Here is a 23,513-nt window from a genome sequence, read left to right on the forward strand (position 1 = left end):
TGGCTGACTGTCGGAGCATTTCCCCATCGACACATCGCTTATATAACAGGAAAGGAGGACGTGATTGAGGTTGGCATGCGAACGCTAAAAAGGCAAGGGTGGGCGTGAAAGAGGATGGCATGCAGACGCTAAAGATTATTACATTGTGCAAAACAACATCGGTTTGGCTAAGGACCCCCGAAAATGGCAACAGCGAAGAGACGTGCTTGTGAGGCGCAATTTAAACTGCAAGCTATCAGTTACGCGGTTGTACATGGGAATAGAGCAGCCGTGAGAGAATTCCACATCAATGAATCCATGGTTTGGAAGTGGAGGAAGCAGGACAACGTATTTCGCCACGTTAAGAAGACAAAACAGAGTCTCCATGGGAACCAGACGAGTTGGAAGACCGACTAACCGAGTAACAGATTATTGATACCCAATCAAGATTTTGAAGGGAAAAAACGCGATTGAAGCGCTGACACAAAAATGCTTAATGAACTCACAAAAACTACAGAATAATAATAATAATTTTCCAGACATTTAATCGTGGTTAGATTATCCTGTCTTCTGTTTTGTCAAATGTGCAGGATTCTCTGCGTGAAAGGGGATCATTTAAAAAAAGCTAAAGTTCATCATTACAGGTCAGATACACAGAACTTCCTTACCTGTGATACACTGAAATTGACCATCCTCTCGTCGAATCGTGAAGGCCTCACCTGGGTTTACCTGCACCAGGATTACCTAGGAAAAAGGGAAAAACAGAAGAAAAACATTTTGCAAGACGGAAAAATAAAAACACACTGGCTCCAAAAACATGGAAAATGTACTTGTTAAAACGAGTTTATTAGAGCAGTGAACAGAAGTTGATTCCACAGCATACAGTCAGGAATACAACTGCACCTTGATTTTCACCCGTTATACAAAGTGTAATTGCTGTACATACTGTAGTATTTGTGTGCTGGATGTGTGTGTTTAAGGGTGTGGCCTCGCAAGAGTCATCAGGACTTGGAGTCGGTTAAACTACGTGCGAGCTTCTGGGGGGGGCAAGTTGTGGTCTACAGCAGCTTCTTTCGAGATTGCTCTCATTCGTGAAAGTGAAATGTGTTTCTTTGATAACCTTTTCGGGTCTATCGACACACATTTGCTTGCTTGCGTATCAGTATGCCTTCATCTTCGCTTTTTTGTCAAAAAGATTAATGAGACCGAGTCACACAATTGCCAAATCAATGTCCTTTGTACATAAATATTGGTCAACGACAGAGCTGACAGTCCTAGCAGACAATGGGAACACAAACCAGGAAGTAGAAACCTACCAAAATAAAAGGCAGTAACAGTGCTAAACAGCTTGAGACATTTTCTCAGCCATCTGCTATGATGCCAGGAAAAATCAAAATTATTGAACACGGCCAAATTCTCGGTTTTAGCCGTTCGCTTGTTTGTTCATATATTACAAACAATATTTGAACCACATCTTAACAGGAGCTTAAATGCGTCTTACTTTTTATGCTATGCTCTCACTATGATGCTTGAAAATGAGTTGATCATTTCATGTTGGCCGTAATGAAATCTAGTGAGGTAACGTCACCCATTATGACACCATTTTGGGCATATTATATACTCCCCAAAACTTGATAAGAAATCCAAAATGCAACAACTTTCACCCTCATGTTCCAGTCGTTTTTTCATAAACAACAATAAAAGATCCTGGGTCAATGTGAACTGCACCATAACAGGAGGGCAAAATGAATCTGCTTATTTTTAACACAAACTTCTACTGAACTTCCTTCTCTCACCAAGCAAAACTTAAAACCCCGAGGCTGCGTTCAGACTGCAGGCAAATCGGATTCCTCTTCAAATCCGATTTTTTTAGGGTTGACTGTCCAGACTGTTTTTAGCAAGTGTCCAAATCTGATCTGGCCCTGTCCAGAGTGAGCCACATTATTCACCCATCTGACAGGTTGCTGTAGCAACGGCGTCGAACGGAGGCGGCGCCCAGCGCGTGTAGCGTTAATTAATTTTTTTTAATTAATTAATTTTTTAACGGCCATATAGCTATAGCTATGACCGGGCACTATCTCACTATTTCCGGTTGCGCATGTGAAGAACTGATGGGGTAGCGAGACCGTCTTCAGCGCAAGTAACGTAAACTGTCAGCGTATTTCCGGTTGAGCATGACAGGCGCCGACGGGGCAGTGAAACCGCCAAGGCGATTGACTGCAGAGCATGCGAGGCAACAGCCGGGCAGCGAATCGATTGGATATTGACAGCGCGAGCGCATTGGTTTTGCACACGTAGTGACGTCAGGACAGTCAAATCCGTCCTGTCTAAATCGGATATGAAACTACCTCCCGCATGTGGTTTCAATCCATCCATCCATTTTCTGTACCGCTTGTCCTCACAAGGGTCGCAGGGGTTGCTGGAGCCTATCCCAGCTGGCTTCGGGCAGTAGGCGGGGTACACCCTGAACTGGTTGCCAGCCAATCACAGGGCACACAGAGACGAACAACCATACTCACAATCACACCTATGGACAATTTGGAGTGTCCAATTCACCTGCCATGCATGTTTTTGGAATGTGGGAGGAAACCGGAGTACCCGGAGAAAACCCACGCAAGCACAATCCCTCCCGCAAAAATCTAATTTCATGTGCTTTGTGACTGTTCAGACTACAAAAGAGCCATCCACTTTCAATCTGGATGGGCTACAAATCTGATTTGGGCTGCCAATCTAAACAAGGCCTAAACTTCTGCTGAAACGAGGTCTAGGTATGTGGCACTACCATCATTTTATGGCAATATTTAAGGCGTATTTTGCCCTGAAAATGTATGTCCAAATACAGATTTTACAGGCTTCAACTCTGCTTTTATGTTCATTTCTCAGGAACAGCAATAATGTTTCTGGGTCAATTTGACCTGACCTGCTTTATAGGAGGAGGGTTAAATCAGAACTTTTCTTTTTCTATTCAAAGTAACTTCTGGTTCCATTAAGATGGGATTTTAGTCATATCTTCCCTTGCAAATAGGTCTAACAGTCATGATCCTGTTTCAAAAGGACTGTTTAATATACCCAAATTTTAGAAATGTTAACACTAATTCTTTATCTTAAAAGGATCATGCCGTAAAAAGGATATTTCACTCGACTTTTTCATTGAAGTTGTAAATACGTCAAGTGAACCCTTCCAAAATAGGTCAGTTGGACTTGTAACATTACAGGGGGGTGAAGTCAAACAAGCTGCAGCATTTCAGTGAACATATATTAAATGAATTACTGTCATTGTTGTGACGCCAAACAGAAGAAGTTTTATACCAAAAAACAACTTAACCGTTTTGAGTTGCCCTCTTGGATTTGCTAATTATTCTTATTATTGAATCGCCTTTTTGGGGGCTGCAGAAGGCATCTTCAGATTAAATCCATGACTTTAGATGAAGACTAAAGCTAAAATGGCTAGTAAGCCCAGTTCTTGACTGACAAACTCCACTCTGAGAACTTCAGACATATAGTAGCACCTTCCTACACTGGCTACTACGGTCGCTACAGAAGTCCAACGACTAAAATGCAGACGCGCTAACTTTTTACAGCCAAAACAAATTCAGTAACAGATATAGTGTAGAACATGAATATGGGGACCCCAAATGGACAAAAAAATAATACCTACACCTCACATTTTGTTGCTTAACTTATTTTGCTCCCGTAAACGTATAAATGTTATATACGTTTTAAATAATACCATGGTCCAAAAAAACATGTATACGTTTGTTGTTTGTTTTTTATGCTAGAGCATACAGAAGGCTTTGATGCAGCCTTCGAAACTGAAGAGAACGCTTGAAGCAATGGTAGTTATTACAAAAACAGCCAGCAGGTGGCAGCAGAGTATAATAGATCAACCAGGGCCATGTTGCAACAAGCTTTTTTCCCCCACTGTTTTAAACAGATTTGTAAACAATAATGAAACTTGGCTATATTCTAATGCTAATTGCTACAAAACGGAAACAGATAGAAATATACTTTTACCTGATTAAAGAAGAGACTAATTAATAATTCTTTTGGTAGGTTCCATGTTTTTATAGCAATAAAACACAATATTCTGTGGGCCCTGCAAAATCAGTCAAAATCCAGTAAAACAACCTGGAGCGAAGGGGGTTACTTCAGTGAAATTAGTAAATAATGGAAAATTTATTTTTACCGAGTCCCACAATTCATCGATGGGATGGTTGGTAGAATAATCAATTTTAGCTAACTGCAGCCCTATATATTACACAAACGTATGATCCAAAAATACTTTTCATGTTATTTCAAACTCGTAAAAAACCCAGGCAAAACTCCTCCCCGAGTGCTATAGCAAGTTTTAAAGTAACATGTAAGAATCATCACAATTCCTTGGCAATACGCAAAATACACACCAACTGTGAAAACTAATCACGAAGGATCGAATAGATGAATTTGTGAACTACAAATATGAACCGCTTATTGAGTTAAGAGTCTCGGAGAGCTGAAGCCAATCCCAGTTGACTTCAGAGACTCCGCCGTTGATTGGTCGCCGGCCTATCGCAGGGCATACACACTACAGACAGACAACCATTTACACTGTCAAGCAAGTAAACCACTATACCAAAGGCCAGGGGCTTGAAAAACAACAACAAAGCTTTAAATGCTGTTCACTCCCACCCCTGTCACAGACAAACGGTGCCACAGATAAATAACAGAGCAATAAATCCTTTTTAAACTCAAAATATCCCTCATAAAATGTCCATAAAACCTCCCTGGGTCGTCATTCTCTCCACTTTGAAACTTCCCGAGCAAACGCAAGAAGCTTTTTTTTGGTTACCTCGCTCTTGTGGAAGACGCTGTCATAGAACCGACAGTCCCCCAGCATTGGGCTCGGGCTGTGGTTCTCGTGCCGCTCGGGAATCATCAGCACCTCCATTGCCAACACTGCTTCCCATTCATGTGCTTGGCAGCGACGGGGAAAGAGCCCTTTGACTGCCACACACATACACGCACACACACAGACAGAGCGTTTCGTAGGTTCATACACACCCACACGTCAGCAAGGAGGAGGCGGCGGGCTTGAAGAGGAGGTGGGCGCGTGGTTAAGGGAGGTCTAATTGAGTCAAAGTGGGCAGGCGCGTCACAGTCAGGTTTCGTCGGCCCGAGGAAATCTACTGTGACATTTAGCCCCCCCCCCCTCCCCAATAAAAAGCTGCTACTTACTGTCGCCCGCATCGCTTTTTCTTCATCCAGGCGTTGCTTTTTGGCGCAAACAAGAGAAGAAAAAAAAAAAATGCGCCGGGGTCCCCTAGCCGGGGCCGATCCTGGTGACACTTCTACCAACTCCCTCCCCGCGCAACATCCAGGAGGAGGCGAGCTGGGATTTCGGAGTGAAAGAGGGTTTGGCTTTCACGGTAGGAGTGGCGTAAATCTCACAGCCGCTAAACCCTCGCACTTCAGTCTGGCTCCTCGCTCCCTGTCGTCCGTATCCACAGCAACCACCCTTCAACAAATAAGCACTCGTCCGCGGCGGACCCTCATGCAATGGCTGGGAAGCCTTATCAGCACGTCTAAGAGGGGGGAAAGGAGGCTGGATTAACTCTGTGAAGATGCCCTGCCTCTGGTAGCGTGCCAGCACACTCGCAGCCAGCTGTGCCTGCTAATGGGGTTCATTTCAATAGCGCTCCGTTGGCTGAGTCGACAAACTGTAGCAGCACGGGGAGTCCTTTGTTCTGCTACCTTGTTCCTTTTTTGTTAAATCCACAACCGGCTCCGGCGACAGAAAAGGCATGAAGGCGACGCGCAGCTTCGAAGGCTGACTTATATAAATGACTACGCTGGCTCCCTCTCTCCCTCTCTCGTGCTCTCCCCTCAACCTCCAACGCCCAAAAAAAAAGTCCAATATCTTTGTGGAACACAATTTCCTGCAAAAAAATATGGCTCAAATGCTAAACAAAAGTTTTAAATCAAAGGATGTGAGTGACGCGCAGAAATGCGTAATTTTTAAAAATGTTTTAATGTATTTATTTTAACAGACAAATCTGTTAAGCTATTTGGAGATGATGTAAAAAAAAAAGAAGAAAAAAAATAGTTTCATTATGATTATGAAAATGTTCTTGTTTTAATATGAATGTGTATGCATCGCTAAAAAAAATTAACAAACGTACACTTAGTTTTCAATTTACTAGTATAATTAATAATTTTAAATATTTATAACCCAATTACAATCAACACAATATTTGTTAAATTACTTTGAAGAATAGACCTATGTAAAACAGTTTAACAAATAAATGACACGATTAATTTGTAACGTTAATTATAAGCGATTTGACAATTTAAACAAAAAATGTATAAGCTAAAATAATTATTTGAACTTCATTTGATAATAAATTATTTCATTTTATATATATATATATATATATATATATATATATATATATATATATATATTATTTTTGCAAATATAATAAATACATATTTATAAATGTATATCTAAAACATTAACACTATTTTTCAAATGTGACATTTTATTAATACAACACAATAAACAATTATATGAATAAACAGTTTTAAATATATTTGTAAAATTGTTATCTGATTAAAGGCACACCACCGGACAAAAACGTCAAACGTAGGAATAATGAAACAATGATGTTGTCTCAATTGTGAAATGCTGGCGCATTTAACACAAAGCTATTATTCTCTCATATGAATGGCAACAGGTGAATACAAATGGTAAATGGACTGCTTTTTATATAGCGCTTTTAACTACACCATATGGTGCCCAAAGCACTTTACAATGACTCCCATTCACACACCAATGATCGGCTACTGCAAGGCAAGCCGCTGCAAGGTTCACTGGCAGCAAATCGGTTTTCAGTGTCTTGCTTAAGGACATTTTAACATGACCACCAGGGGGTAAGGATCGAATCCCCAACCTCACAGATGGGAGACGACCACTCTATCACTGAGCCATGCTGCCCAAAATGTAAACTGTGCAAGGTGCCGTCTAGTGGAAAAACATTTAGTTGCTCTGCTTATCACAGTACATTGCTGGCATAGAGCTGTAAACAAAGACACATTTACAGTAAAAAACGACAGTTTTGGGAGCAAATAAGTGAATATTTTCTATTATCCCGCAGTGGTTGAGAATCACTGCATTAGACAACACTTTAAAGTGGCTATAAAACACCACAAGGTGACAGTGTTGCTCTTTAAACATCCTCCAGTTCAGTCTCCATCTCCACAAAAGTGTAAATGGAATTAGAAGCGGAAATTAATTACCGTGGCTTAGGAAAGCATCTGGATGCTGTAATATAATATAATGAGAGTGTCACAATTAAATATCAAAAGCACAAATGCATTCTGCAGAACAGATGCCGACGTTTCAAGTATGCAACTATAAAAACTGACACCGTCAATGACATGAGACGCTTGACCCCCAAAAAATAAAACAAAACAGAATGGCAACATACCAACCAGGTTGGCAAATCAAAAACACAGAGACTACACGACAATAAATAACTGAAACCCACAAAAACACGTAAGCTACATTAACTTTACAGTTTAGCTAACAGGTTATACATGAAACTATGTCTGTTATGAGTTTTATTGAGAAGACAAAGTTATAAGACAATAAGTCAGGCTGATTTGAGACCTTTAAAAACTATGATGGTGAAAATGTTGAGATACTGAAAGCAAAGTGGCTAATGAAAAATCACCATATAAATCTGATACATTATTATTATTACTACATTTGCTCCCAAAAACATAAAAATATGTTCTATTTTAAATATTACCAGTGTCCCAAAAACGTATTTATACTTTGTTTTTTTTTATGCTTAAGCAGATAGAAAGAAGGCTTTGATGCAGCCTCTGAACTGAAATGAACGGTTGAAGTAATGGTAGTTATTACAAAAACGGCCAGCAGGTGGCAGCAGAGTATAAGAGATCAACCAGGGCCATGTTGCAAAAAAGCTGTTTTCCCCAGTTTTAAAAAGTTTTGTAAACAATGATGAAACTTGGCTATATTCTAATGCTAATTGCTACAAAACGGAAACAGATAGAAATATACTTTTTTTTTTGCTGATGAAAGAAGAGACTCTAATCTTTCTTTTGGTAGGTTCTATGTCTTAATAGCATTAGAACACAATATTCTGTGGGCCCTGCAAAATTAGTCAAAATCCAGTAAAACAGTCGGGAGCGAAAATGGCTGGGAGTGAATGAGTTAAGTAAAAAGTACCGATTGTTTCAGAATTAGACTTGAAAGTCACCCACTGTCACGGAACGGATTGATCAACTTTGGATGTCGTGGTCGTGGCATTTCAACGAGACGGCACGTGTAACAGCGTCACATTAATGCCCGTTTCTGTGTAGCTAACTGCTGCTAGAACATCTGCCCTCGTTCTTCCTGAATGGCTCATTCCTTAAAGCGACAGCAAGGAGTGGCTTGTGCCAAGTTGACGCGCACGCACACACAGCGATGCTGCTGGCCCCACGAGTGGCTCATTCACATAAATCTAATAGGAATCCTGCTGTTTATTTCACTCCGTGTGAAGTGATCAAAGCCGGATTTAAAGGAATTAAACCAAAATAGCCGCCCCGCTGCAATGGGGAGGAGCATCCAAGCACAATGAGCTTATGGCGTCAGATGACTTTAAGGAGGGGGGGAGTAAGTGTAATTAATTTGGTTAGCAGCGTCGCATTAATATGCGGTTACACTTCAACACAAATCAAATTAAGGGAGTGTTCCACCTGTCTGCTTTCAAACCCGTTCTGACACCACAAGGCAAGGAGAAGCGAAAATGGATCAGCTAGTGTCCCCCCTTAAGGCAGTTTCTTTCTTTTGCCTTGAAATACAAAGTTTTGATGTTTGACGGGGAAACGTTTGAGTGAGTCTGCACAGCAATTACGGAGCCATTTAAGAAGTCAGCAGTGTTGTCTGAATTTGACAGACTCTGAAATAGTAGAGCGAGAGAGAGAGAGAGAGAGGTTACTCCACACAGATGGCTGAGCACTGTTCAGCGCTCGCTTCCTGCTCTCATTTTCAGTCTGTTATAATTATCTTAGGGGAGCAGAGAGCAGAGGAAAGTGTGCATTAAAGCAGATGAATGATGACTCGTCAGAACAATGCAGCGTGGAAGCTCAAAACGAACACGATGAACCGTGAATTCGGTGACGCTGGTTGACTTGCCGTTTCAAATCGCAGTTAAAGCGGCAGGCAGCGATGACGGTCACTCGCATTCTCGTTTTTCCATTGCTGGCCATTGAAAATGAGCATCGAACTTTTGACGCCGTGCTCCGCCCAAAAAAAGTGTTGCAATTTAGCAGAGCCCATCAAACTGATTGCTTCAGATTGAGGTTCGTTTGAGCAAATTCTGTAATACGAGTCTGTCGGAATATGTTAATATAATTTGCGCCAAAATAGCGGTTCCCAGCCAAAATGGAACAACTTCCTGTTCAGTTTCAGGGGACGCCACAGCGAGTCATTCGGAGGATTTGTTTGGCACAGCGTTTACACCGGCTGTAATTTCCCCAAAATGTCATGACCTAAAAATGAACTTTGTGTCACCTTATCAGCTCCATCATTGACTCGTTACATTTCAAGAGCCTCAATGAAAAACTACTACTTTAAACAACTGTTCATGAGATTAATCTGACCTACGACATAACAAGAGGGTTAACACACCGTGACCATTCCCAGAGGTGGCAAAACGTGCTCTGTACGAGTGGCGCTCCAATCAATCGCCACTGATGGTGATCGGCCAACTTTCGCGTTAAAGCATGTGATCGACATGTCGATCAATGCCTTTTCATTGCCGACCACAAAAAACAAATCACCCGCAGCTCGTGCAATGCAGCCTGCAGCCAACAAGTGACCAGCCTGTGTGCAGTGTAGCAAATCAAAATCGCATTAATCAAAAAATAGACTTATTAATGGGTTATTAAAAGTAGCATTAGTGAGCAGCAGTGAAATTGAAAAACATGCAGCTAATCCATGTGATCGATGTCAGAATTGGCAGCATAAAACCCTGATCAGAACATCCCTACTCTGAAAAAAAAGAAAAGAAAAGCCTACACTACCTCATTGTAATTGATAAAAAAAAAAACTACTTTAGCTGTATGTCACTTTTCGCATGAGATGGACCAACTTTGCACGCCAAAATTTGGTGATTTTTAGGGCAAGACACAAAGCATTCGCAAACAATCGTTCTCATAAATAAGGCCATGGAAGGCCAAATGTTACGTTTTATTTTTTATTTTTTTAACATCATGTCATGATCCGCAAAGGTTAAAAAAAAGTAACAAGCCCATTTTGACGAAGTAAGGAGTGGAAAGTACCGATATCTGTGTGCAGATGCAGGAGCAAAAAGACTTTAATCAAGTAAAGTACATATTTCCGAGTCTACAGTAATTAAAGTATTTGTAATTAGATACTTCCCACTACTATGACCAACATATCCCCTCTAACGCGTTTACTACTGGTTGGTGAGAGTGACACGCATGCGATTTACAACCACAGCTGCATAATTTCATGGCTCTGCGCGCTGACGTGTTGCTGCCGCCTCTGACTCAGAGTTCAGGTTTCTCACTATTTGTTCCTCTTTAATTGTTTACCGTGCGCCGGTGCGACAACGGCAGCTGGAGGACAGGAAGCCAGCCAAATGCCATGGGGGAGGGTGGGGGTTCGAGGGAGAAAAACAAAATCCTGCCAGCCTCGGAACAAACCGGCGACAGTCTTGCGTGTGTGACGATCGATGATTCAAAACCATTTCATCATCCCTGGGAAGCATCATGTGAATGAATAACGTACGAGGAAAGGAGGAATCGTTCCGAGATGTGCTATAAAGCCCTTCATTAAAGATATTATTAGCAACAAATCACGTAGGAGATGCTCCCATCAATGAGCGTGAGGACGTCAAACTGTGTCAGAGGACGAATCACTGCGTTACTGTAGCATTGTCTGACAAAATGAACATATTATTCACACTGGGCTTAAAGTACAGTGACGCCCATTGGCTTTTAATGAATTCGCCTATTCAGGTTTTTTTTTCTTTTTTTTTTCTGTGGCACCTTATCCTCAATTATTAGAGGGGGGGGGGACACCTTTTTGTGTATTTGTGCTATTTCTGTAATACCTTAAGAGGCCAAAAGATGGAGACAAAGCCCAGGATTGAAGGAAAGAAGTAATTGGTGTCAAAGAAGTATTGTTTAAATGATGCGGCCTACTGAGACAAAGATTGTTTCATGTTGGGGAGGAGCCAAGTTTTGCCTTGTTTGTTAGGGGTCATATTTTTTTTTACTTAAATCTGTTAAATAATTTGTTTTTTTTGTAGTATGGGATATTTTAGTTTCACTATTAAGAGGTATTGACGTGTCTTCACACTTGCATGAGTTTTTTTTTGGGGGGGGGGGGGGAGTGAAAATGTATTTTTGAACATGAAGTTGAGTTGAGTCTTCTGACTTGGAAACAAGTAATTTCCCAACTCAAAAAAAGGAAACTACTTTTAAGCATCTTTCTTATGCCTATACATTCCTACTTTTGTTTCACATAATATATCTGCTTAAAGCCTCCGGTGGCTGGAATATATCCCCACGCTAGCCACCAGTTAGCTTGCAAGCTAACAAATCTGGGCCTCGTAATAACAACTAAATAACTTGCAATTGTGCCTGATAACCACTGATGCGAGCAAATGCGTTCAAATTCTTACGTAGGGGGTTGTATAAGGAAAAAAAAAAAAGTAGTACTTTTTTAATGTATTTTTGAATTTACATGGAGTATTTAAGCATTTCTTTAAAATATGTATGGCGGGGGGGGGGGGGGGGCGTATAAAAATTGTAAGCAATGGTCTAAAAAAACAGTACAGTTTGAAAGACTATTTTTGGAGAGCAAATGTCAATAATATGAACAACTTTCATGATTACACAGAGAAAAAAAATTATGTAAAGAATGTGCCTGCCACCTTCCATCAGCGGTCAGCAACAAAAAACATTCATAGCCATTTTGAATGTCATACTTGATCATAAACAAAAATACAAACATCAATGAAAACATTTACTTAGATTTGTTACAGCTTGGTCATTGCGGACTGTTTGGACATTTGTGTCAGTGGGTTTTCCCAAAAGAATATCCAAAATATGATGGAAGAAAGTGTCACTGTTCTCTCCTGCTCTGGCCTAGAAAAGGGAGTGTCCAAAAAGCACTGCTGAGTCACACTCTGCCCACCTCCTCAAAATAGGTGACAAATAGTGATCTCTCACACTCACACACACACACGCGCTCTCTCACACCAAACTCACAGGGGCTGCAGAATTATAGTAATTAATTTCACCACTGTTGTAAATCACAATTCTGTTTTTATTCTACTACTTTTCAATAAACAGCATGTAAACAGTTTTCATTGGAAATTGAAAATTTAACTTCCAAAGAGTAAATTGTGAATAAATAATACTACTGACTGCTGAGTGCCATCACGCAGTCCAGACAACGGATGTTGATCCCTAATGAGGCACACGATCCTCAACATGATGCGCCTCATCTCCAAATTTTGCTGTACTTTATCTCTCCACATGACTCGCGCTCATCAGTCCGCCGAGTGACTTTAGGCTCCTGCTGCAGGAAGCCTTAACCATGTGTTTGAACCCTGGTGGTTGGTTGCTAAAGTGCTTAAATAGATAGCCACATTCTAAACGTAAATATTGCCGACGATCAGGTTAATTTAATCACGGCAGCCATGATCACGATTAAAATTCGATTACTTATGTAACTATGACTCACACCTAAGGTTGGGCAATTCATCGAAATTTATTATTAATCAGAACATAAATCTTCTATTTTTTTTGTTTATCGTCAGGATAATCCCCCACCACCGGTGCCCCCGCCCTGCCCTACTCACAAATACACAAAAATTCACATGCTTTCACTCTCACATACAACCCCGCCTCACTTCTCAAACACACAACAAATTGATAGGCAATGCTCAGGATGACATTTTTGCAGCTTCTCAAGCACACAGGCAACCTTGTCTCCACCTGTCTGACTGGAGCACCAAAGACGGCAGAGTCCAGAGGGTGGTCTCAATCGTTTATGGTAACATGAGCCCACGCAGGGCCGCTAGTCTTAGATCAGACCACACACAAACACAAACACAAACACAAAATCACGCCTATGTACTGCCTGTTTAATGTATCAACTGATTAGTATTAATTACCCAATGTTTTGTGACACCAGTTGAGCAAACACAAGCACGGCTATTTAATTAACCATCAGTGCATGTCCACGCTGCTTAGTAACCCAGGGAACAACAAGTCAACAGAGTGAAAGTGAATTGGTAGGGATGAGACCGCCAAAAGCGGCTTGATTTTAAGATCGAATTTTGAAGTCAGACCCTGGCACCAACATTTAGTCAGCATATTTGACATAAATGGACCTGCAAAAAACAAACAAACTCAAGAACCCACAACTTTAAAGAGAATGGAAGTCTGCCATTTTGTTTTGAAGAGGCTATTCGAGGTAACTACTGTCTGACCCTGCATCAACCAAAGAGCTTCACTTTTAGCCTCCGACTTCCCGCGCATATGCGACGTTAACGCTAGGGATGTAACGCAAAGGACGGATGAAGAAATGGTAGTTATTACAAAAACCTCCAGAGCAGTTGGTAGCAGAGCAAAAGAGATCAACCAGGTTGAAACAAAGCTGTTTTACCCACGATTTGAAATAGATTTGTGAATAATGATGAAACTTAGCTATATTCTAATGCTAATGGCTGCAAAACGGAAACAGATAGAAATATAGTTTTTTCCTGATGAAAAAAAAGAGACTAATCTTTCTTTTGGTAGGTTCCATGTTTTTATAGCAATAGCACACAATATCCCGTGAGTCTTGCAAAATCAGTCAAAATAAAGTAAACCAGCCGGGAGCGAATGAGTTAACGCGTTGTGCCACGTTAACGCCTGAGCATCTAAATCAGTTAAGCCTTTTCGGAAAAACGCTATGGTTGAATTACCGGAAAATGACGGACATGCGATGCTAATTTTCGTATTTCGAGCCTTGGTTCGAATGTGGAGAAGCTGTAAGCACAATGGTTGAAAACACCGTTTACTGCACAGCAACACCTAAAGAGTAAAAGCAACCAAACCCACGAGCCATTAGCTAGGTTTAAAAATTTACAGACAGATTCCTCTGTTGCCACTTTAACTAGCAAATGCAGGAAGACCTTTCAGGGGCTGGGGGTACAGTTAATGGACGGAAGCGGTTAATCACGCTGTAAACAAAGTGATCTCTAATCATCTCAGGTAATGACCCCATGACAGCGGCTTCGTCTCTGACTCACAATAACTGCTCCAGTCGAGCGCGAATACCCGGCAGAGTCCAGACTAGACGCGGGAGAAAGGAGGAGGAAGTGTCCTTGCAGCTTGTCAAAGTAAAAGGTCAGTGAGGGTGGGTGGGTGACGGTGGTGGGGAAGTTGAGCCGTTTGTTCAACCGTCACTGATTTTCTCTGTCACGGCAGCCCTGCCCTGCTTTGTCAGGACCGAACCACTCCACGGGGTCCAGTTGCCATGATACGTACGCGCCTAAGACCTTTGGTGGAAATGTCCCAAAACACAGAATGTGACGGCCATGATAAAACGACTGGATTTCCTCAAATAGTCATGCCTCGACCCAAATAATCACTGAAAGAGATGCCTCACTTAATGCCGACAGGACAAAAATGGACATGAATCTTAAATAACTAAACATCAGCACCTATCATCAGATGTAAACAGTTTGACTAAGTTGGGGCTGAACAATTATTGAAAATAACCTAATTGAGATTTTTTTCCTTTTTTTGATTTGCGGAAGAACAATTTTTTTTTATTCTATTCTTGCCAAGATATCTTATTGGCCCTTGAATGCTCTGAACCAATGGCAGGACAGCATTTTTTATCTTGTGAAAAAAAAAAAAAACTTGAGTATCGGTACGGTATCGTACTCCAAAGCTGGATTTCGGAATCGGGGCCCAAATAACAGTATCTGAAAAACACTAATCAAAATATGTGGTTACACATTTTAATGGGCAACTGTCAAACATGTATGGCTTAAGTTTGTGATCGAAATACGTCGCAAGTAGCAATACCTTGAAATAATTGTATTATTATTATATTGGACCGATACCGATATCTGGTATTGGTACTCACCCGTCCGTCCCTACTCAGAACATAAAGCAGAAAATAAACTGACTAACTCACTTATAAGTCAAGGTACCACTGTATAGGAAATAAATAAAAAATATGGAGGGCGGGTTGTCAAGAGCCCGGTTTACATGAAGCCTTGTATTCTGAAACAAATCAGGCAAGAAGCCCAAGCTAAATGAAAAATGCTCCATGTAAACCCCTCAATCGGAATAAACAGGCTGAAAGATTGACTTTTGGCGAAACCGATCAAAAGTGATTTTTCGCCATGGGAATGAAACTGTAATGTTGTCAGGCTGCGATGTCGGCTGTGGTGATTAGTGGCACATGGAAACACCAGATCAGAAGAGATCACATCAGATAGTAAGAGCTCACCGGAGATTTTCACATTTTTGGAATGACAAAAAAGTCACTTATGTTTTTTTTTTCTCTCAACCTTCTGCCTCAATCCCAATACTATTCCTTTTATATCATTCCAAATAACTGCACTTGATTAAATTAATTATTTCTTGGCTTTGGCCACTGTTGGTGGAAATATGTAAAAAAAGGTGCATTGTTTATCCCATTGTAAATCATTGAATTAAATATTGCCGCATCTAAGGGAGGCGGCTGTCTTTACGTTACGACAAACAGAGCCGTGTTATCAGATATGCGTTATTACGCCACATGAGAACACATTTCAGTGCCCTTCAGCAGTCATGCACACGCAGCGGCTCAAATTGGCCCAAACAGGAGGTGCGGCAATGACGTCAAGCGGGAAGGTAGAGCCGTGTTTTTATTTCTCTGGCTGGTTGGCATAAAACGCTAAGCACACAAATGCGTGACGCGCGCAGGTAATCGGGCGACCTCTTATTTTTCGCAGTCAACAGGGCAACCGAAATTCCGTGAGATCACCCTCACAGCTCGGCATGACGTGGGGTTTTTTTTTTTCCCACAGTGGAAAATGACAGGACGGCTGGAAAGCCACAAGGACCGTGGCTAATATTAGCGAGCCTTATCTGAACAAATTGCTCAAGAAGGAAGAGACGATGGAAAGCGATAGGAGGGTAGGCGAACGCCGCGCGTTTGGGAAGTCACGGGAATCAAAGCAGTCAAAAGTGACAGCCCCTTAGTCACAGCCACTCGGTCTTACTTATAGTGACATTAAATAATTGCTATATTATACAATACCCACTCAGGGAGCTGTGCTGGCTAACAGACGCACATCTGCCTCTTGAGAAATTTGTCATCAAATCCGGTTGAGGTGTTTTCAAGAGTGACTGTGAGTGAGTAATCTGCATGTTTTTAGCATCTGAAACAATTGGCCGAGCGCGTCAGGTTTCTCAAGATGACAAATTGTGCAGCTCTCATCTGATTAGCGAGTATATGATTTGATGATACTGCTTCAATATCAGACTTGTGACGAAGGTTCATCTAAGCGTAAGAATTTCCAGCCGAATATATCCCATTACTGCAAACCCATTTTTGAATAAAGCACACTCTTGTGCGTACGTGCTTTTCAAATTGACGCATTTTCTCAAATTGAAGAACACGTCAACCACTTTTATAAATAAGCTGGCCTTCTTAAATGCAGACATCCCCTCAAAAATGGCAGGCATGCAAAAAAAAAATGATGCAACCCGACTGATACAGGCAGTGTGAAAAGGACTTATTGCAGAGACTTTTCACACAGCAACACAGCATCCAACAATCAAATAATTCAAGCCTGGTATGACATGTTTATACACAATTGCTTCCTCCGTAGACGCGCCGTAACTTCCACTAACAAACAAGGCTGAACAGATACAGAGAAGTTTGTCACTGCATCACTTCAAAGTACTTCATTGACCCCATTTTACTCAATGCTTTTCTGTTAGCCTGTACTTTGGCACCATCCTCTTGCATCTTAGGGTATTTCACAAAGGGAGTTTTTTTTAAGCAATAATGATAAGAAAACATATGCCATTAAGTGACAAAATTAATCAACAAGGAATCGTTCAGCAAGTTAACCAACAACTATGAAACTCGCATGAATGGTGTGAATGTTTGGTGGGTGGTCGGAGGGGCCCGTAGGGCGCACACCGGCAGCCACATTTCCGTTAACCTGCCCTCGGGCAGCTGTAGCGACTTGTGTAGTTTACCACCACCGGAGTGTGGCTGCGTGAGTGCATGAATAATGAACATCAAGTTACGTCGCTTCGACTTTGTGGCGGCCGTGCCTCGTCCGTAGCACCTTTTTTTCCCGTTAATTTCCCCACAGCAATCACGCCATTTTAAAAGTTATACAGTTGTGTTGTTGTTACCTCCAGCAGCGGACGTCCATTAGCAGGTCGGCTCGCCATCAGGTGTGTCACAGTTCCGTGTTTAAGTTTAAATTATCTCGGCGCTGCCGTTTGTCAGCAATGAAAGTCCGTGCGGAAACACGAAATATTGGTTCCGGGTCGCGCAAATATGTTTTTTAAAATTACTGTACAAAGTGTTTTGATGTAAATATCGACTTTAACGAGGAAATCCAAATTAAGTCGAAATTCAGGTTACATCGATAGTGTAGGAACGGAACTCCGTCGTAACTTGAGGACTCCTTTTATCCATTGTAAAGCATCTTTGAGTGTAGAGAAAAGCGTTCTATAAACATGATGCATTGTTATTATAACTATTTGGATAATCGATATTAGGGCCCATCAATTAAATAATCAAAGCAATATTCAATTCTAAGAATATTCAATAGTGACAGACAGCCCAACTTCGGAATTATAAAACGTATTCTTCTAGGTATGATGTCATATAATCTTTTATTTCCGTGCAAAGATAAGAAAGGAGACATTGTTCCTTCTCCCTAAAATGTGTTGTCACTTTAATGACAAAGACAAAGACAAAGCAAGATGTCTGTGGTTGGAGGGTGCCAGTTGCATGTTCATGTGAGCATATATGACCTCGCCAAAGGAGGAAAACACATGTAAACAAAAACTCCTCTTGGACCAGCCATCAGTTTTTACTAAATTGTATCTCTCATTGTTCTCAACGTCCTCGTCCTGCCTCGACAACACACAATAAAATAATTGGACAGGTCAATTTATAAAACGATGAACCACGAATAGATAAAGTGGATTACTGTGCACAGTGGTTAGGTATACGCTTGGCTATACCCATTGCAATACCTCAGTTATATTCAAGAGATGGAAGGGGCAACATGGGGGACCCTCAGCATCAAGGCAGCAACGAAGTAAAAGGGGCGTGAGTGTACCTGCTGGGGGCCCTCCCCGTTGACCATGGCTGGGGGCGGCGGTGACGCCAGGATGGGGAGTTCAGGGCTGAGAAGCTGGCCGGACTCCAGAGGCGGGGTGTGGTCTGCCATGTCTCCCTCATTCACACCACTAGAGAGGGTTCTCCTGCAAAATAGGGCCACTTTTTTTTTAGTTTGGGTTAACTTACTGCCACGACATTTTGTAAGTTTTCACAACAAGGCAGCACTGCTAAAAGAATACCGCAGTACCTTGCCGTCAAAAACAAGTTTTTTTTTAGTACCATTTTTCTTTCAGAGTGGCTGTGTGTAGGGCTGCTCGATTATGGGAAAAATAATAATAACGACTATTTTGGCAATAATTAAAATCCCGATTATTCAAGTGATTATTTGTTCATGTTTACACATTTAAAAATATTAAGACCAATTAAAAACAATAGAAACACTAAAGTTATGTACCGGTAAGTTCCTTTTGGACCAAACAGAATTTATATAATATATATTTATAATAATATATATTTATTTATTTATGTTGGCTAAAACCTGAAGTTGGAGTGCAGCATGTGCACTGTGCAGTCGGACGATCATTTATTTTTTGGTACAAAACAAGAAAATGTTTAAACGTTAAAAAAAACAAAAAAAAAATATTAAGACAAATACAATTCTTTAAAACCCCATAATTATGCTAGTTCCTTTCAGATTAAACATTTATTAAATTTGTTATTTTAAATTTTAAAAAGGTGCAAATGTATAAATTTAAATAACTAAAAAAATAGTATTAGAATAATCTTTTTTACGATTACGCTAAAGAATTGAAAGTAGCATATTTTGCCATTTATACAACACAAATCTGTAAATAAATAAATAGATAAAAGACAATCTTGCGGAGTTATGCGACTATCTCATTTCTACTACCATTGAGAGGAGCAGATCGTTTACCCCATAAAAAGTACCCAAAAAATACACACAATGCTCAATTGAGAGGATTATACAACAGCTCAAGCTCAGTAAAGTGAAGTCATTGAATCATGAGTAATTAAATATGATCCATTCTAAATTCTTTAAAAAAAAAAAAATGTCAGTAGACCCTACGGCAAGAGGGATGCATCGTATGTCCTTGAACCTAATTACAGTGCAGTGCAACTGCGCTTCTAAACCTCACAGTGATCTGGCTTATCTGTTAGTTTTAGCCCCTCCCCTTCTTAAGCTGAAACAACACGGCTGCGTTTACAATGTGACGGTCAATGAACTGAAGTGCGAGGGCTGGGCGGGCGGTCGGCCCACAGAGCGGCTCTTTGGCCCCGACGCCCGCAATCAGTTGGCCCGCGGACTCTCCAACGTTACACAACAGTCCAACAATCAATAGCGCACCTGACAGCTTCCCGCACACACAACTTCAACAGCTTGACATTACTGCAATTTGAAATTTAAATGGCAGGTAAACAGAGTCACAAAATGACATTACCACCACCAAGCTGTCTCATTTTGCTATATCACTTTACTACAGTGGTGCCTTGAGATACAAATTTAAACGTCGATTAAGACCTCCTCAGCAACAGTTGGCGCTATACTGTGGAAGTAACACATTGGCAAATCACCATCTGCGTCAGAAAGAAAGCCCCCCCCCCCCCCGAGATTTCGTTGTCATTGTGCTAAAATTACATTTCATATATCAGAAGTACTAGAGGCAACAGTACTCGGTATAGGTTAGTACTCAAAGAGTGAATGAATACTCATACTGGTATCAGTCTGAAAAATAGCAGTACCAAACATCCCTAATAAATACGATTTTAACATGAAGTAAGCTTAAGTTAAAAACAGTGCATGGGCTAACGAAGCAGGGTTTTAAAACCAGCTTGAAGTGCCCCAGGCGATCAGGTCTTCTTCAGGCCATGGTGGACCCTTTCCAATCCCATATTTGGAAAAGGTGACAACTTTTAAAAAGGAAATGAGGACTTATTCAAATATTCTGCAAACAGATGTCGAACAAGATGAAGTTGTTCAGAGTAGAAAACGAGTTTTGATTACCAGCTTGATCATTAGAGTACATAATCTTGATATGTTTAACAGAAGGTTAGCTGCAGGCTCTGTGGTGGAAAGACGGGCTCAGAAGACTGAAGGGGGGGGGGAGGACGAAGATCGAGGGTGGACAAGGATTAAGATGTGGATGGGAAACAACAACACACCATGTTAACAACATTTAAGACAAAAGGGGGGCAAATAGTGGCATTCGTTGCGCAATGGCCTGAAGTCTTACATGATGGTTGACTCGATGTAGGAACATGACAGTATTGCCAAAAAATAAAAATCTGTCATAATATATAGTGTCACTGAACTTCTGAAAATTGGATGAAGTCTTATGGAGAAATTGAGCTTTTGTCCGAGGGAAAAGACTACAGTCTTCTAGTGGAACACTTTAATTTATTTTGTATACTGTCCATCGAAAACTTGGTCCAAAAAGCATCTTCAAATTAGAGTGAAACAGTAAAATGTCAATATTTCTCAACTTATTTGTACTAAACGTCACACATTAATGAATTTGGTCATGCCAAATTAGATTTTGAACTTACTTCTTATGAAAATGCTCATTAGCATAAATTGACAAAAAACAAAGGGAAGTACAAAATGTGAAAATATTAGCCATGTAACAGGGATTCTAATAGAATTACGTCATTTCACTGGAAACACTATTTCTCAGGAACTATTGGATGGATTTGGCTAAAACTTGCACCTCCTTACAAAAACATTGCATCATTGAAGTTAAGTGCTACACAGTTGCATATTCATGTTATATTAAGACTCGGCGTCCACTGTACAACTTTATTTTTCTGATTAATCAAAAATAAAAACTTTCTTACATCTTCATTCTCGTAATACGTCGATAATACAATTTAACTGACAAAATTATGACTTTGATCTAAAATGATCATGTAATTTCCGGACTACAAGCCGCTGCTTTTTTCCCCCCCACGCTTTGAACCCTCTGGCTTTTATCGTGACACGGTTCATTTATATATTTTCATTAACGAGCCTCATGACGCCAATACATTTACAGTGTCGTCACAACCGCCCAATGAAATTGCCGACCATGTCACAGTGGATCAATGAAACCGTCTGAGTTCGCGCTCATAATGTGTTCATATCAGCCATGGTTTACACGGTGCCTTGTATTCCGATTAGAAAGAACCCGAATGACCAAGAGGAATGAAAATGCTGTTTACATGTAACATGATCTATTCCAATCTGCCTTTTAAATGTTGCCACTATTTAAACAGAACAGCCGTTTTACAGCAACGTGACATGTGACGATAGACATCATGGGACTTATCAAGATGCCGTTCATTAGTCCTTTTAGCACAGTAGTTGTGATGATTTTGACACTTTTATTAAACAAAACAACTTGATTAAAAACGAAAGTAGTTTGAAACAAGTACGCTCATCGCACACAATCTCTGGTAGGCCGCTGGCATTTCAAACAAACAAAGAAGTTTACCCACGTTTAAAGTAATTAAAGGTTTTCATTCATCTGTGTGACACCTTTCTTTGCAAATATCCAAAATGTTATAACATGGAGTCCCGCGGCTAATAAAGCTGTACATATTATCAATATTATGATTTTTTTTTTTTTTACTAAAAAAATATGACTTTCTTCACAGAACATTACAACAATCTGAGAAAAAAACTATTTGCCTCAAAATACTTCTTTTTTTTTTTTTTTGCTTCAGTGTGTCGAGTGCTCGGTTTACCTGAGTCTTTATTCCCCCTTTTCTTTTTTGACAATTTCGATTTCTAACCCCAACTTCTTTTCATCCAAACAATTATCCGTTGTAGTCCTATACTTGTCTTGCCACAAGCCCTGTGATTATTCTAGCTACAGGTGTCATATTATTATTAGCATGCTGCGGGAGCCATTAGCAGGTGCAAACAGTTTTAAGATGTCACTTTATTTCCGAAAGCTGCTTTAAACGATGACTTATATCAAAGGTTAGTGTGTTGTGTCAAAAGGAAGCAGCTAATGTTACTCACTCAATCAGACGTTGTTGGACGACAAGCGATGCACCGCTCTCAAATTTGTCGCCTTTTTTCTCTCTCGCTCTCCTTCAGCCGTCCACGTCAGCGGACTGCGATGAGGAGCAGCTTCCCCCTTGGTGCGAACCCTCCTCACCACCTGGAAGGAAGAAAGAAAAAAAAAAACAACAGTTCGCCGATTGTTAGCTCGCCATGACAAATAACAACAAGCCCAAAAAGAAAAGAGGGGAGACATGCTAACGTTAGCCGCCTGGTGCTACGTTGCTAATAGTTAGCGAAACGAAGCTTATTTTTTTATTTTACCCTCTTCTTTCTCTTTCGCCTCAAATGGCTTCCGAGTAGAGACGAAAGGCGGTTTAATATGGCAAAGGCTCACCTCGGTGGTAAATTCTATCGAGATAACTTTGCTTTGCAGGCTGGTCCTCACATAAAAAACAGGAATTTCGCCATCGCTTACGGTCCGACTATGTGCGCATGCGCGGTAAAGCAAATCCTGGCGAAGCTCCAATTTATATAGAAAGTAAATTGAAGCGTTTAAATGGCGTTACGTGTACAATGGCCTCATTCAAAGCAATTCTATTATTATTTGGACGTTTTCCACGCTACCTTTTATAAGAAGATCTTTTTGTAGACGTGTCGACTGGTCCACTAGCGGCTCTTACTAGGCTGGGAAAAAACCTTTTTACGTAAACGGGAATTCCAACCAGTCGACACGAAACTGACATTTGATTAAACTGCATACAGAAAGTCGAATGCACGTTAAAAGACAGAAACTACATTTTCGTTCGATATGTTACTGTTAGTTTCGTTTTCGTGCGAAGTGAGTGCCCCAAATCATTAAAAGATTGTACTGACTTTTTTTAATGTATGATAATTATAGCAATGCATTTTTTGTGTTATTTAGTATTCTAAAAATGTACATTGATGTTACAGACATATTGTCTTTTAAATCCTGTTTATATACCAATATGCATATTCAAAATCGGTGGTAGCGCCACCTGCTGCTGGAATGTAATTGTCCACACGGTATCCTTTGGATTTCTAAAATCCTTCGAAATGATATCACAGTATTGGATTAGATGTACAGTACGCGAGAAGTATGTATAACAGCATAGATAGATA

The 23,513-nt window shown here is 40.6% G+C and overlaps 1 protein-coding gene across 4 annotated transcripts in view; it reads right to left on the reverse strand.

The window, feature by feature from the left end:
• Positions 1 to 22,898, reverse strand: part of fndc3a (fibronectin type III domain containing 3A) — a 56,657-nt gene extending 33,759 nt beyond the window's left edge. Inside the window, exons 1-4 of one of the 4 annotated variants that reach the window (XM_086080079.1) lie at positions 22,768 to 22,898; positions 22,389 to 22,530; positions 18,366 to 18,510; positions 648 to 723 (exon numbers count right to left, since the gene is read on the reverse strand). In XM_086080079.1, the coding sequence (XP_085936205.1) occupies positions 648 to 723; positions 18,366 to 18,476 (187 nt within the window). In that variant the 5' untranslated portion in view covers positions 18,477 to 18,510; positions 22,389 to 22,530; positions 22,768 to 22,898. Of the gene's footprint in view, positions 1 to 647; positions 724 to 4,807; positions 4,963 to 5,193; positions 5,729 to 18,365; positions 18,511 to 22,388; positions 22,531 to 22,694 lie in introns of those variants that run through there. The other 3 variants (XM_086080080.1, XM_086080081.1, XM_086080082.1) reach the window with 3 other exon arrangements.
• Between the last annotated feature and the right edge of the window lie 615 nt (positions 22,899 to 23,513).

This window comes from Leptonotus elevatus, chromosome 7 (assembly GCF_054856555.1).
Source record: "Leptonotus elevatus isolate MCC_2025b chromosome 7, RoL_Lele_1.0, whole genome shotgun sequence".
Lineage (NCBI taxonomy): Eukaryota > Metazoa > Chordata > Actinopteri > Syngnathiformes > Syngnathidae > Leptonotus > Leptonotus elevatus.